Source organism: Oryza sativa, chromosome 12, assembly GCF_034140825.1.
Source record: "Oryza sativa Japonica Group chromosome 12, ASM3414082v1".
NCBI lineage: Eukaryota > Viridiplantae > Streptophyta > Magnoliopsida > Poales > Poaceae > Oryza > Oryza sativa.
This window is the reverse complement of record NC_089046.1, coordinates 27,362,198-27,373,074: the sequence shown is the minus strand read 5'-3', so window position 1 is coordinate 27,373,074 and position 10,877 is coordinate 27,362,198. Positions and strand designations below refer to the sequence as shown.

The following is a 10,877-nucleotide window of genomic DNA, read 5'->3' as shown; positions in this document are numbered from 1 at the left end:
GGCTAATTTTTTAGGGAAATTCATTTATAAAGGATATAGAATAAGAATATATTAATAAAAGAGATTCAGGTTGGTTTCATTTGTGGCCTAAATTGGCCTTACAAATATTTGGTATTTTTAATAGTATTACATTGTCAAAAGAGGCTATGCCGAAATTTAACATTAGCAAAAATTGTTAAGGTCAAGCCCCAGACAAAACCAGTCCTAAATATTTATTTTCCCCCTAAAAACAAGTTGGTATGGGGTGTCCCATGTCAAATACTCAAATATGGTAGCATTTCATTTCACCATGAGCCTTTTTAGTGTTGGTAAGACCGTAAGATTGATTGTCAATGTTAAGTTATGGATGATCACTGTAAATTAGGTCGTACTTGAGTTACCATGTCATCATAGTTCTTCGGACCGCTCCAATGACATCTCCATTTACAAAAATATGTATTCAAAAGTATTGCAGTATGGGATATTTATCTGAAAACAAGTTTGTGTCGTGCAAGTACACCAGCTTGTGCAGTACAATACTCAAATCTGGTAGTATTTCATTAGTCATGAACCTTTTTTTATTGTCGGTAAGAGTAATTGTCAATGTTAAGTTATGGATGATCACCGTAAATTAGGTCGTGCTCCAGTTACCACATATCATCATAATTAACCTTCTTTTAAACCACTTTTGACAATGTCCATATCCCTATTGCTACATTAGCCTACGCATGAGTTAATTATAATATCATATTTACATGGAAAATGACTATTCGAGTCTACGGCATCTCTAGATTGTGCAATATTGTGTTTTTCTGTGTATGATGTGTAGCTAAGCTTGCACCATTTTAGTGTGGGTAGAGATTAATTGTCCAGGTTAAATGATGGATCACTACAAATTAGGACTTGTTCCACTTAACATAGTATCATAATATGCATACTTTTAATGATTATGATCCTCATCTCTTGCCGCATAGAAAACTAATTTAGAAATTATTATGTAATATCTCGGTGGCTAAAATATCCATTTTTAATAGTAGTTTCAAATATACATGTGGGTTGTGATTTGATTTGTTTTCTCAAGAAAATGGAGAAATATTTTTCATATTATTTGTTGTAAGTTTGACCTGTTTTTCATTACTGTTGTTTGAAAATATATTCTGACCAAGCTGTTCAAAAATAATTGTTTATTGTTAGCTAAGGTTTACATATCTGATTATTTCAGAAGTTTTTTTTTCTGTGTGTAGCTATGATCATGTACCCAACTCAAGCCAATTGTGTTTCCACCAAAAACAAAAAAAGCTGCCTTTGAGAAAGTTTGTCTGCCTTTTCCACGTTTATGCATGATGAGGCATGACGACTAAATTAAATAATGGTTTACCACATCGTATTATGGGCTAATGCTAGCTAGCTATACATGTACAAATGTAACTCCATTTTTTTAGTGCCGAAAGTCACGTAATTATTGAGCACAAATATAGTATTAGTATAGTTATTAGCTAAAAGAAAAGTCATTCTCTCCTTAAATTAACAATTGGAGGAGCAGAGTTGGTGAGAGAGGCTGTGGTTGGTGAGATGGTGGCCTGGAGGCTCTTGCACGGTTGTCATAGTTTCATTTTGTGTGAAGTTTAAAAATTGTTTAATTTAGTTTAGTCCAGTATACACTTTTCCTTTGGAATTACCCTCCATCTTTTCCAATGGATTGTGATATGAGATACGATCAACAAAGAAATATTTTGTATCCAGAGAATTCAGTCCTCTTGAATAATTTGTGAAGGAATCTGTGAGGGATCTAGACATTTTACTAAAGCTCTTTACCACTTTGATTCCTGTCTACCCACCCTCTTAAAATTATGAAAACACAGTGGAAGAGACAATTTTAAATGATAAATAAGGAAGTAGGGAAATTTTGGGTACAAGCTAGTAAAACATACTGATGACACTATTTCTCAAAAGAGAAAACTGAACACCAACAAATTCTCCACTATAGTCTACCTTAAAATGCTGCACAAACAATCTCGCATACAACTTAATTTAGACAATTCAGTCATTCATTTTAGAGGAGAAAAATTAAGAAAAAGAATTGAAGGGACTATTATATTCCCATAGAAAGGGACAAGAGGCTGTGAGTACTGACTGTGATAGCACGTTCTTGCATGATTGCTGTCCATGCTGTCCTGCAACATATAGAGCCTCAAGCTTATAATAAGTAAACACGAATTATCAGTCGCTAATTACAGTTACCGACAAAGTAAACAGTTTTTTATCGCCATTGGAGGCAGCACGGACCAATGGCAGATCTTCACGTGACATTGTCTTCATGTGTCTTGTTTGTAGTTGCAGTACTAGTACAGTAGAGTACTATTGTAGTAGTACAAGATTTATTTGATCCAGGTTTGGGGTTTTTTAATCACATCAGTGTTGGATCCAAGCTCCTTGAAAAAATAAAATTGTGTCTGGCTTTGGGTTCAGTAAATTAACCAACTTTTGATGAATCCTGAGAAGAGCTTGGAGAGGAAATTTTCTTGAGATGAGGTGTGACTGAACTTTCAAGCCACAGTTTTTTGTCGATCTGGGATAGTCTGCAATATGTCTGGATTCAATGAACCTTTACTTATACCAAATCCCACTTAGGAAGTACTCTAACAAGAGTTTAGCCAACCAATGTATAAAGTTAGCCATAAAGTTAAGCAGATCGTTTATGCTGTAGATGCAATGTTACTGAAATCAGAAATGTATAAAAAGTCTGAAACTCAGTTTACATTTGCAGAACTCCTTTTGTCCAACTCCAAATGCAAATGAATGTTCATCATATACAACATGGTACTGAGCACTGACTATCTTAGAACTCAATGCAAACCATGTGGAGACTGGAGCAGTAGGAGTAGTGGAAATTTAAAGTGCTTCACTGGAATCTTGATTTTCTTTTTTTTTCTTTTTTGAAACTACTGGAATCTTGATTAGATCGTGCCAATCAAGAATGAACATGGAATATACTTGAAATCCTTCAATTGGTGCTCCTCCTACTCTTAACAACCATGATGGGGTCACCTTAGCTGCAAATATCTCCTCATTTTGCATGCATGAAGTTGAGTATTTTTGTATCATGGGAAGTCCATTTTGTTGAGAATATTAGGCAGGAGTTTATGTGTTCATGTCATGGTAGAGGGGAGTTGATCAATGATGCTTACTTATGTGGGGCCATGGGGGTTGGTGGATATCAAAGAAGAAGAAATGTTAGGCGCTCCTAACTCCCATGGGGGTTGGTGGATAATGAAATGTTATTCTGACTCTATGCATATGCACTTCATTTTTTCAAGGTTGCAATCAGGGGAAGTTCACACTTACTTGGGTGAAAATGGGAGTGCAGTCACAAAATTCAGATTTTGAACAGAAAAAAAAATTATTATGGCTGTGATTCACCAAAGATGGAGTAGTAGATAGAGCCAATCATCTCTGTGCTGGGGTCAAAACTAAAAACTCGTCGATAATTTCCATGGATTTTCTACTTGCACATCACTATCTTTGTCAAGGCCACACGCTGAAACATGTCATGATCCAATAAACCCCCGTCGGTTCGCCTAATAAACCAAAATTTAAAATTTTCAACTTGATTTGGAAATTGATTTTTGAGATATTTTTAACGTAATTTTTTTTATCATTGACTTTTAATTCGCTACGAACAAATATATAAAAGTTTTATGTATAAAATAATTTTTATTCCCTAATAAGCTGTTTAAATTTATTAGGAAATATGAGCAACCGATGGAACACCCGTTTCACATTATAAGAAAACGTTTTTAATAGGTTTTTAATAGATTCATGCGTGGACCCATACGACGGTGCTTGTCATGACTCATGTCCCGTGTCGCACCGTGGTAGCTAGAAAGAAGCAAGACAGCCACTCTTCTCATGTCTCTGACGAAAAAGAGCATGAATTTGCCAATTGTGATATGTAATTAAGTACAGTATTTGTTAAGCTAATGAGATTTACATGTAAATTAACACCACCTGCAATGCAAATGCATACACTCAAAGACCACAATAACCAAAATGGTACTGCTCATTGCAAGCATACTTTTGTTCCACTTTCAATCCATTTCATGTCCTGATCCAAGCAACCAGACCAGAAATGACCATGAACAGTTTGCTAATGTTGCATGCTTACAACAATGTGTTCAAATCCCAACATCTAACTATTTCAAGTGACTGGCTTTATATCTAAATAAAATGCAAAGTGATCTCCACCAGCAAGGAATCATCAGAAATCAACCACTCTCAACTCAGGTGAACAACTGACACAAAACACTTAGGTAGTTGGAAGACCATAACATCAAGAACTCTCCTTGAAAATTTTGTAATTTGATCCGCAACGATTCAGATGCAGATGAAACACTGCTGATTCCCACTCAGATTACACACAATACAAATACACCGACAAACTGCCTCAAAAACCACCAAATTGATTCAAAAGTAAAACGGGTATGAGGGATCTTCCCACCGAGACTGACTAAACCTAACCACAGACAATTGGATCCACTGGACCCAGATTATTCAAAAACAGATGGCTATGACGGCATCGTCCTCGCAACCGAAGGGAACTTGCAGCTATGGATATCCTCACTTCGCGCTGGCGAGCTGGGTGCGGATGAGCTTGGCGGCCGAAACCATGTTGGTAAGGGCGGGCTTGACCTCGTTGTACTTGCGGGTCTTGAGACCGCAGTCAGGGTTCACCCAGAGAATGTTAGTGTCGAGCACCGCGAGCATCTTGTTGACGCGGTCCGCAATCTCCTCTGTGGACGGGATCCTTGGGGAGTGGATGTCATAGACACCAGGGCCAATGCCAGCACCATACTTCACACCCTCGCGGAAGACGGAGAGCAGCTTCTCGTCGGACCGGGAGTTCTCGATGGTGATCACATCAGCGTCCATGTTGATGATGGAGTGGATGATGTCGTTGAAGTTAGAGTAGCACATGTGGGTGTGGATCTGTCAAAGAGAAATTTCTTAGCTCCAGAAGATAGGCGATGACAATGCGAGGCTCCAGCGACAGTGTAATCAAGGCAAATTACCTGGGTGGTGTCCTGAACACCGCAGTTGGTGATTCTGAAGGAGTGAACAGCCCAGTCCAAGTAGAAAGCATGCTCCGCCTTGCGGAGTGGCAGACCTTCTCTCAAAGCAGCCTCATCGATTTGGATGACCTGCAAAGGACCATTAAAAAAACGTAAGCAAGATTCTCTTGAGAACCAAATTATAGAACAGGACCAACCTGAATACCACCAGCCTCAAGGTCCTCGACCTCCTTCTTGATGGCAAGAGCAATCTGGTAGCATGTCTCAAACCTGAGCCAGCGTATGAATGTCAGACTCAGAAAAGAATGCTCATTCACAACCAGAACAAATTAGATTACATTATCAACAACAGGCACTGACCTCGGCTGGTCATTCCTGACAAAAGACCAGTTAAGGATTGTGACGGGACCAGTCAACATTCCCTTCATGGGGCGAGAGGTCATGCTCTGCGCCAACTTGGACCAGAACACAGTCATGGGGTTGGGGCGGCTCACATCACCATAGATAATTGGTGGCTTGACACACCGTGATCCATAAGATTGCACCCATCCGTTGGCAGTGAATGCAAAACCAGAAAGCTGCTCACCGAAGTACTCAACCATATCGTTTCTCTGAAAGTATAAAATACATGCCAATTAGCTTACTTCAATGCAGAACAAACCAAACTTTGTTAATGCTTCAATAAATATATTTATTTTGTTTTCTCAAACAGCCAGGTGCAAAGTCTAGAAAACACAAACAGTACACAAGGATACTGACCTCAGGCTCGCCGTGAACAAGGACATCGATGTCAAGCTCTTCCTGGATCTTAACAACCTTGCTGATTTCCTCCTTGATGGCACTGATGTACTCCTCCTCAGAGATCCTGTAGCAGTATTTTGCTATGAGTAATATAGACGAAAGAAGGGAAACAAGTGAAGCGTTGATGTGGACTGTTACTCACTTTTTTGCCTTGTACTCACGGCGGACTCTCCTGAGCTCCACAGTCTGTGGGAATGAACCAATTGTGGTTGTAGGAAGGACTGGAAGGTTGAGCTTCTTCTGCTGTGCGTCCAGTCTAGCGCTAACATTGGTAGCACGGCGGTGGTCAGACCCCTTCAGAGCAGCAGCCTTCACAAACAATATCATGTGTTTAAGAAAAACATGTGAAGTTATGTTGATATGAAATCAGCAAATGCTGGCCAAAAACGCAAGGTACTTACAGCCTTTTGGACTTCCTCGTTTGTCACACGAGGTGATGACCTCCTGGAGGCCTGAGCAGCAGCGTTTGCTGCAAAGTAAGCCTGTACAATATTGTTTACAAATGTACAAAAGTAAGCCTGAGCAGCAGCAGAAGTTTCTCCGAATAATATTGAGAACTAAGCCTGATCTCTTACTAAGAGGTGAGAGAATAAATAAAGGGTGAAAGAGAGTACCATACCTCATCCTTCTGTCCAGCCAATGCCTTAGCAAGGGCATTCACCTCAACCACCTTTTGGGCAGCAAAAGCGAGCCATGACTTAATCTCGCTATCGAGCTTGGTCTCATTTACAAGATCCACAGCGGTGTGCATGAGTGAGCAGGAAGTCGAGACCACAAGCTTGTCTGCAGAAATGAAAGGTATTGTTGGATGTGCAGAAATTGAGGATATTATTGGATACAGCAAATTGTACCTATTAAAATATAACAGATATAATAACTTCATGCTTAATTGCTTACCCTTTCCAACAATAGCCTCAAGAGACTCAAGGGTAGTGAGAGATGCAGCGAGATCATCAGCCCAGATGTTGCGTCCATCCACAACACCGGCAAAGAGGTACTTTCCAGAGGGGAAACCAGCACTCTTGATAAGGTCAAGAGTCTTGGCTCCACGGATAAGGTCAAAACCATAAGCAGTCACGCTGTTCAGGGATGTGAGGGTCCTGCAGTGAAAAGGCAGTATCAGTGTTCTGCCACTAAAAAGAAAAAGCATGCTAAAGGAAAGGCGGGTTTGGTAATGATACGATAGTACAGGAAATAAACATACTTGTATGATTCAGCAGGAATGTCAGCGAAGTATGTCTCAATAAGCACATTCAATCCAGAAAGTGCCGACTCAAGTTCTGTGTATGCAGCAGAGAATGCAGCCAATTGGTGAGAGTCAAGGTCAAGAACAAGTGTGGGTTCATCAAACTGAATCCAAGTAGCACCAGCTGCCTTCAACTCAGCAATAACCTCCCTACAAATCATCATGCATCAAATTATGAACTGAAGATTTAGCGCTAGCAGCAGTTATAGACTTGTTTGTACACTTACTTGTAGACAGGAAGGATGCTGCTCAGAAGGGAAAGAAGAGCGAACGACTTCTCTACACCCTTGGCAGGTTTGGAGAGCAACAAGTATGAAACTGGTCCAACAAGTACTGGCACGGTGTCAACGCCGAGCTGCATGAAGAACAATTACATGAGACATACAAACGACCAGATTACATCTTAATTTTTAAGAAAACACTATGATTTTCAATCCAGAAGGAATACTACTTAATTCAGAATTTGATGCTTAAAAATAGAAATGTTACTATTCACAAACTGGAACAAGATAGTAAATTCAACCAAAGCATGTTTCAGGTAAACTCACCAATTAAGCATAGGTAAAATCAGACAATTTCGCCACAAACAACATGGACATCTTTTGAGAAAGATGGAAACAACATATAGTGCTAAAAAAACATTATTTCATAAATGTAAAGTGAATTTTAGTCTTTGCAAATCTGAAATTGCTAGTTTCAAAATACTAAACAAGGGGCCAAAAATTTGCTTGGACACGAGTATTAACACTGAACTTAAACAAACTGTCACTTGGAGGGCATGTGATTTACAGGCCATCAATCTGAAGGAGTGACAATCTTCAAAAAAAATCATGGTAAGCATGCCATTTAATGTACATCAGAATTTCTTTTCTAGGACAAAATTATTAAGCAAATGCACTATAATAGCAGAAAGCAACACGCTAAACTAATAAGTAACTTTACGAACTAAGACATTAATGACAATAAGAATGTGTTAGCAACGCCTATGTAGTCAGGCAGAGAAAACAATCATGAACCAGACAGAGACGTAAGATGTAATCCTAGTATCTTACCGCCTTAGCCTCCTTGTATTCATTCACAGCCTTGTGGGAAGAGTAGGAGAACTTGGTGTTGGGACCAAGTTCAGGGACGATAAAGTGGCTGTAAAGGCACAACAGCAGCAGTTAGCAAAATGTTGAATGTGAAATCTAAATAAAATGTTACTGTCAGACAGCTTAAATGGAAGCAAAGGACTTACTAGTTGGTGTCAAACCACTTGGTCATCTCCATGGCAGGGACAGTGGCATTGCCCCTAGCCATCGAGAAGTAGGTGCTGAACCCAATCTCTCCACCAGTCCATGAGTAGCGCTCTGGGACAGCACCAAGCATGGCAGCCGTGTCAAGAACCTGATCATAGTACGAGAAGGTGTTGCTGGGGATGTACTTGATCCCAGCGTCAGCCATTTGCTTCCAGATGCTGGCCCTGAGGTCGGTCGCAACCTTCTCCAAATCCTCAGCGCTGCTCTTCCCATCCCAGAAAGACTCCAGGGCAAACTTGAGCTCCCTCTTGGGGCCCATGCGGGGGTACCCAACAATGTGAGACGCCATCTTTCTATAAAAAAAATACAATTGTACTACCATCAGTTTGATTCAAATAAATGCCATGTGAATACATAGGAAAATTCATGATTTAGCTAACAGGATTACTCAGATCCATATTCTAACCACTAGATGTAGAACTCCTTGTTAAATAAAAAAACACGATAATGAAAGGCATGCCACTGTTTTCCAACTGAACGGATACTAACATCACGTTTGAAGCGGTTATCCAAAAACATTTTATGCCATCCAACTATTAAAACATACTTTTTCTGTTTTATGTTCTCCCACAAATCTTCTGATCCCTATAGATGGGGTTATATCACCAGATCCAGTGGCACTAGAAGAATAAACTAAACTAATACTAGTATATGGGTTAGGTACACCACCAACCAGCACTAGAATGTAGGACCGAGCCCCAAAGGGTGGGTACATAAGACCAACTAAAATTGGTGGGAGATCACTGTCCCTCTCACACCCGCCCGCAGCAAAGTTGATGGGTGTTGTTTGGCATACCATACAAACAACAATTCATTATTAACATACAGAAAATTCCTAACTTCTAATCAATAACACTGAGATGGAAACCAAATGACAGTAGATGCGATAGTACTGGAAGCACGATCCTACATGTACAGATCGCACGGTCTAGTACACCGTAATGCATTTCTTTACCTACTTAAAAAAATTGAAGTGTTCATGTCAGGTGTGAAGCATTCCTAGAATTAAGGTGAGTTAGTGAGCGTCCTGACAAACAAAATATTATGGCATTCTAGATTCTCTTAACATATCAATATTCTTTTATAGAACTTTCTGGATACAACAAAAGGGACAAAAGCTGAGATATTACTGTTTACTCTTCTGTTGCAATTTTTGTTCTTTCAATCTTCAGACCCAGAGGAATGGTCAACATCAGGACCAGATGCATATTCATGTTTAAACTCTTAATACTTATAAAACCTTTTTTTTGTGAAAGCACGTTGAAGTATAATAAATCTATTAAATAAACTTTTTATCAATTGTTGGTCAAAAATCAAAATTTCAGAGTTTGATTATTCAAAATCAAAATATGCCCAATAAAACTGAATGGAGGTACCAATGTTTATGTAATTTTAATTTTTCCTGTTTGCAACGAGCAGGCAATTTTTCTAGTATATAATAGAATATCAGAACAGAAATAGAGAAAAACATAAGTCAACCCGGACTAAACCTCAGCATCAGATCCAAAACCCAACCACCGGATGGATAGACGAGTGAGTAGTGAACAAACCACGCTTGGCATGAACACTTGAAATTTAAAATAAAACCTAAACTTTTTCGGCGGAAGAACCGCAGATCCAATCGTAACCGGACCCATGCAACACACACCGACAGAAACAAAAAAAAAATCTAAATAATCTTCCACTCCATTTCCGGAGCATAATCCCCCAGATCTAAGCACCTAACCACACATCATTCAGATCGGATCCCATCAACTCGGAACAAAGACTCTCGATCAATCAATCCATCCATGCATCCAATCAAGACGACGAACAGGATCGCAACGCGAATGGACACGGATCGACGCACGAACGCAAAAAAGAGGAGAGGAAGAGAGGCGGCGGTGCGGGGCTTACCGTGGGAGAGGGGGAGGAAGCGAGCAGCGGCGATGGAAGAGAGGAGGAGGAGGAGGACGGACGGGAGGGAGAAGGGGTTTGGGAGGGCTTATTTATAAGAGAGGATATATATGCTTTGCTTTTTTTTTCTTGGTTTTTTGTGATGTGTGAGAGTGTGCTTTTGGATGGTGGGGGTTGGGGGTTGGTGAGATCGATCTGGTGGTGCACGGTTTTTTAGATGAAAAGTTTCATCTTTTTCATGGAGTAATATATTGTTACTGTGTTGTAACGGAATTTTAATTAAAATTTGTTATTAAACTATTATTATCGTTAGTTTTTACCTATATAATTCTTATTTCTATATATATTTATTACCGACATATAAGCTCTTTGGTCCATGTGAAACTTCTGACCCCGCATGTCATTTTACTTTCTACAGGGAAGGGAGTTGGTGGTGGGAGTGGTGGCACATTTACCAGTTTATCGCTCACCACCGCCACTACTCCCTTTTAAAATGAGTATAGATATTTTGGGATTGTTTCTTCCTTTATGTCTTGTGTTGTTTGGTATGATTATTTATGTTTTCTTTTATATGTATTTCTAGCTTCA

The 10,877-nt window shown here is 39.6% G+C and overlaps 1 protein-coding gene across 1 annotated transcript; it reads right to left on the bottom strand.

Annotated features, from left to right (window-relative positions):
- Positions 1-4,031: 4,031 nt before the first annotated feature.
- On the bottom strand, positions 4,032-10,355 carry LOC4352832 (5-methyltetrahydropteroyltriglutamate--homocysteine methyltransferase 1-like). The gene is made up of 14 exons (NM_001404751.1): positions 10,290-10,355; positions 8,333-8,686; positions 8,148-8,235; positions 7,323-7,450; positions 7,054-7,245; positions 6,747-6,949; positions 6,469-6,632; positions 6,251-6,331; positions 5,992-6,158; positions 5,808-5,913; positions 5,409-5,659; positions 5,246-5,318; positions 5,049-5,177; positions 4,032-4,965 (listed from the first exon to the last, which is right to left on the bottom strand). The coding sequence occupies exons 2-14, from the start codon at positions 8,680-8,682 to the stop codon at positions 4,597-4,599; spliced, it is 2,301 nt and encodes a 766-aa protein (NP_001391680.1). The 5' UTR covers positions 8,683-8,686; positions 10,290-10,355; the 3' UTR covers positions 4,032-4,596.
- Positions 10,356-10,877: the final 522 nt, after the last annotated feature.

Coding starts and splice junctions, on each gene's coding strand:
- LOC4352832 (NM_001404751.1), bottom strand. CDS start 8,682: ATGGCGTCTCACATTGTTGGGTACCCCCGCATGGGCCCCAAGAGGGAG. Junction 8,236..8,332: donor AAGTGGTTTGACACCAACTA/GTAAGTCCTTTG, acceptor GTGCCTTTACAG/CCACTTTATCGTCCCTGAAC. Junction 5,660..5,807: donor TTGTTCACGGCGAGCCTGAG/GTCAGTATCCTT, acceptor TTATACTTTCAG/AGAAACGATATGGTTGAGTA.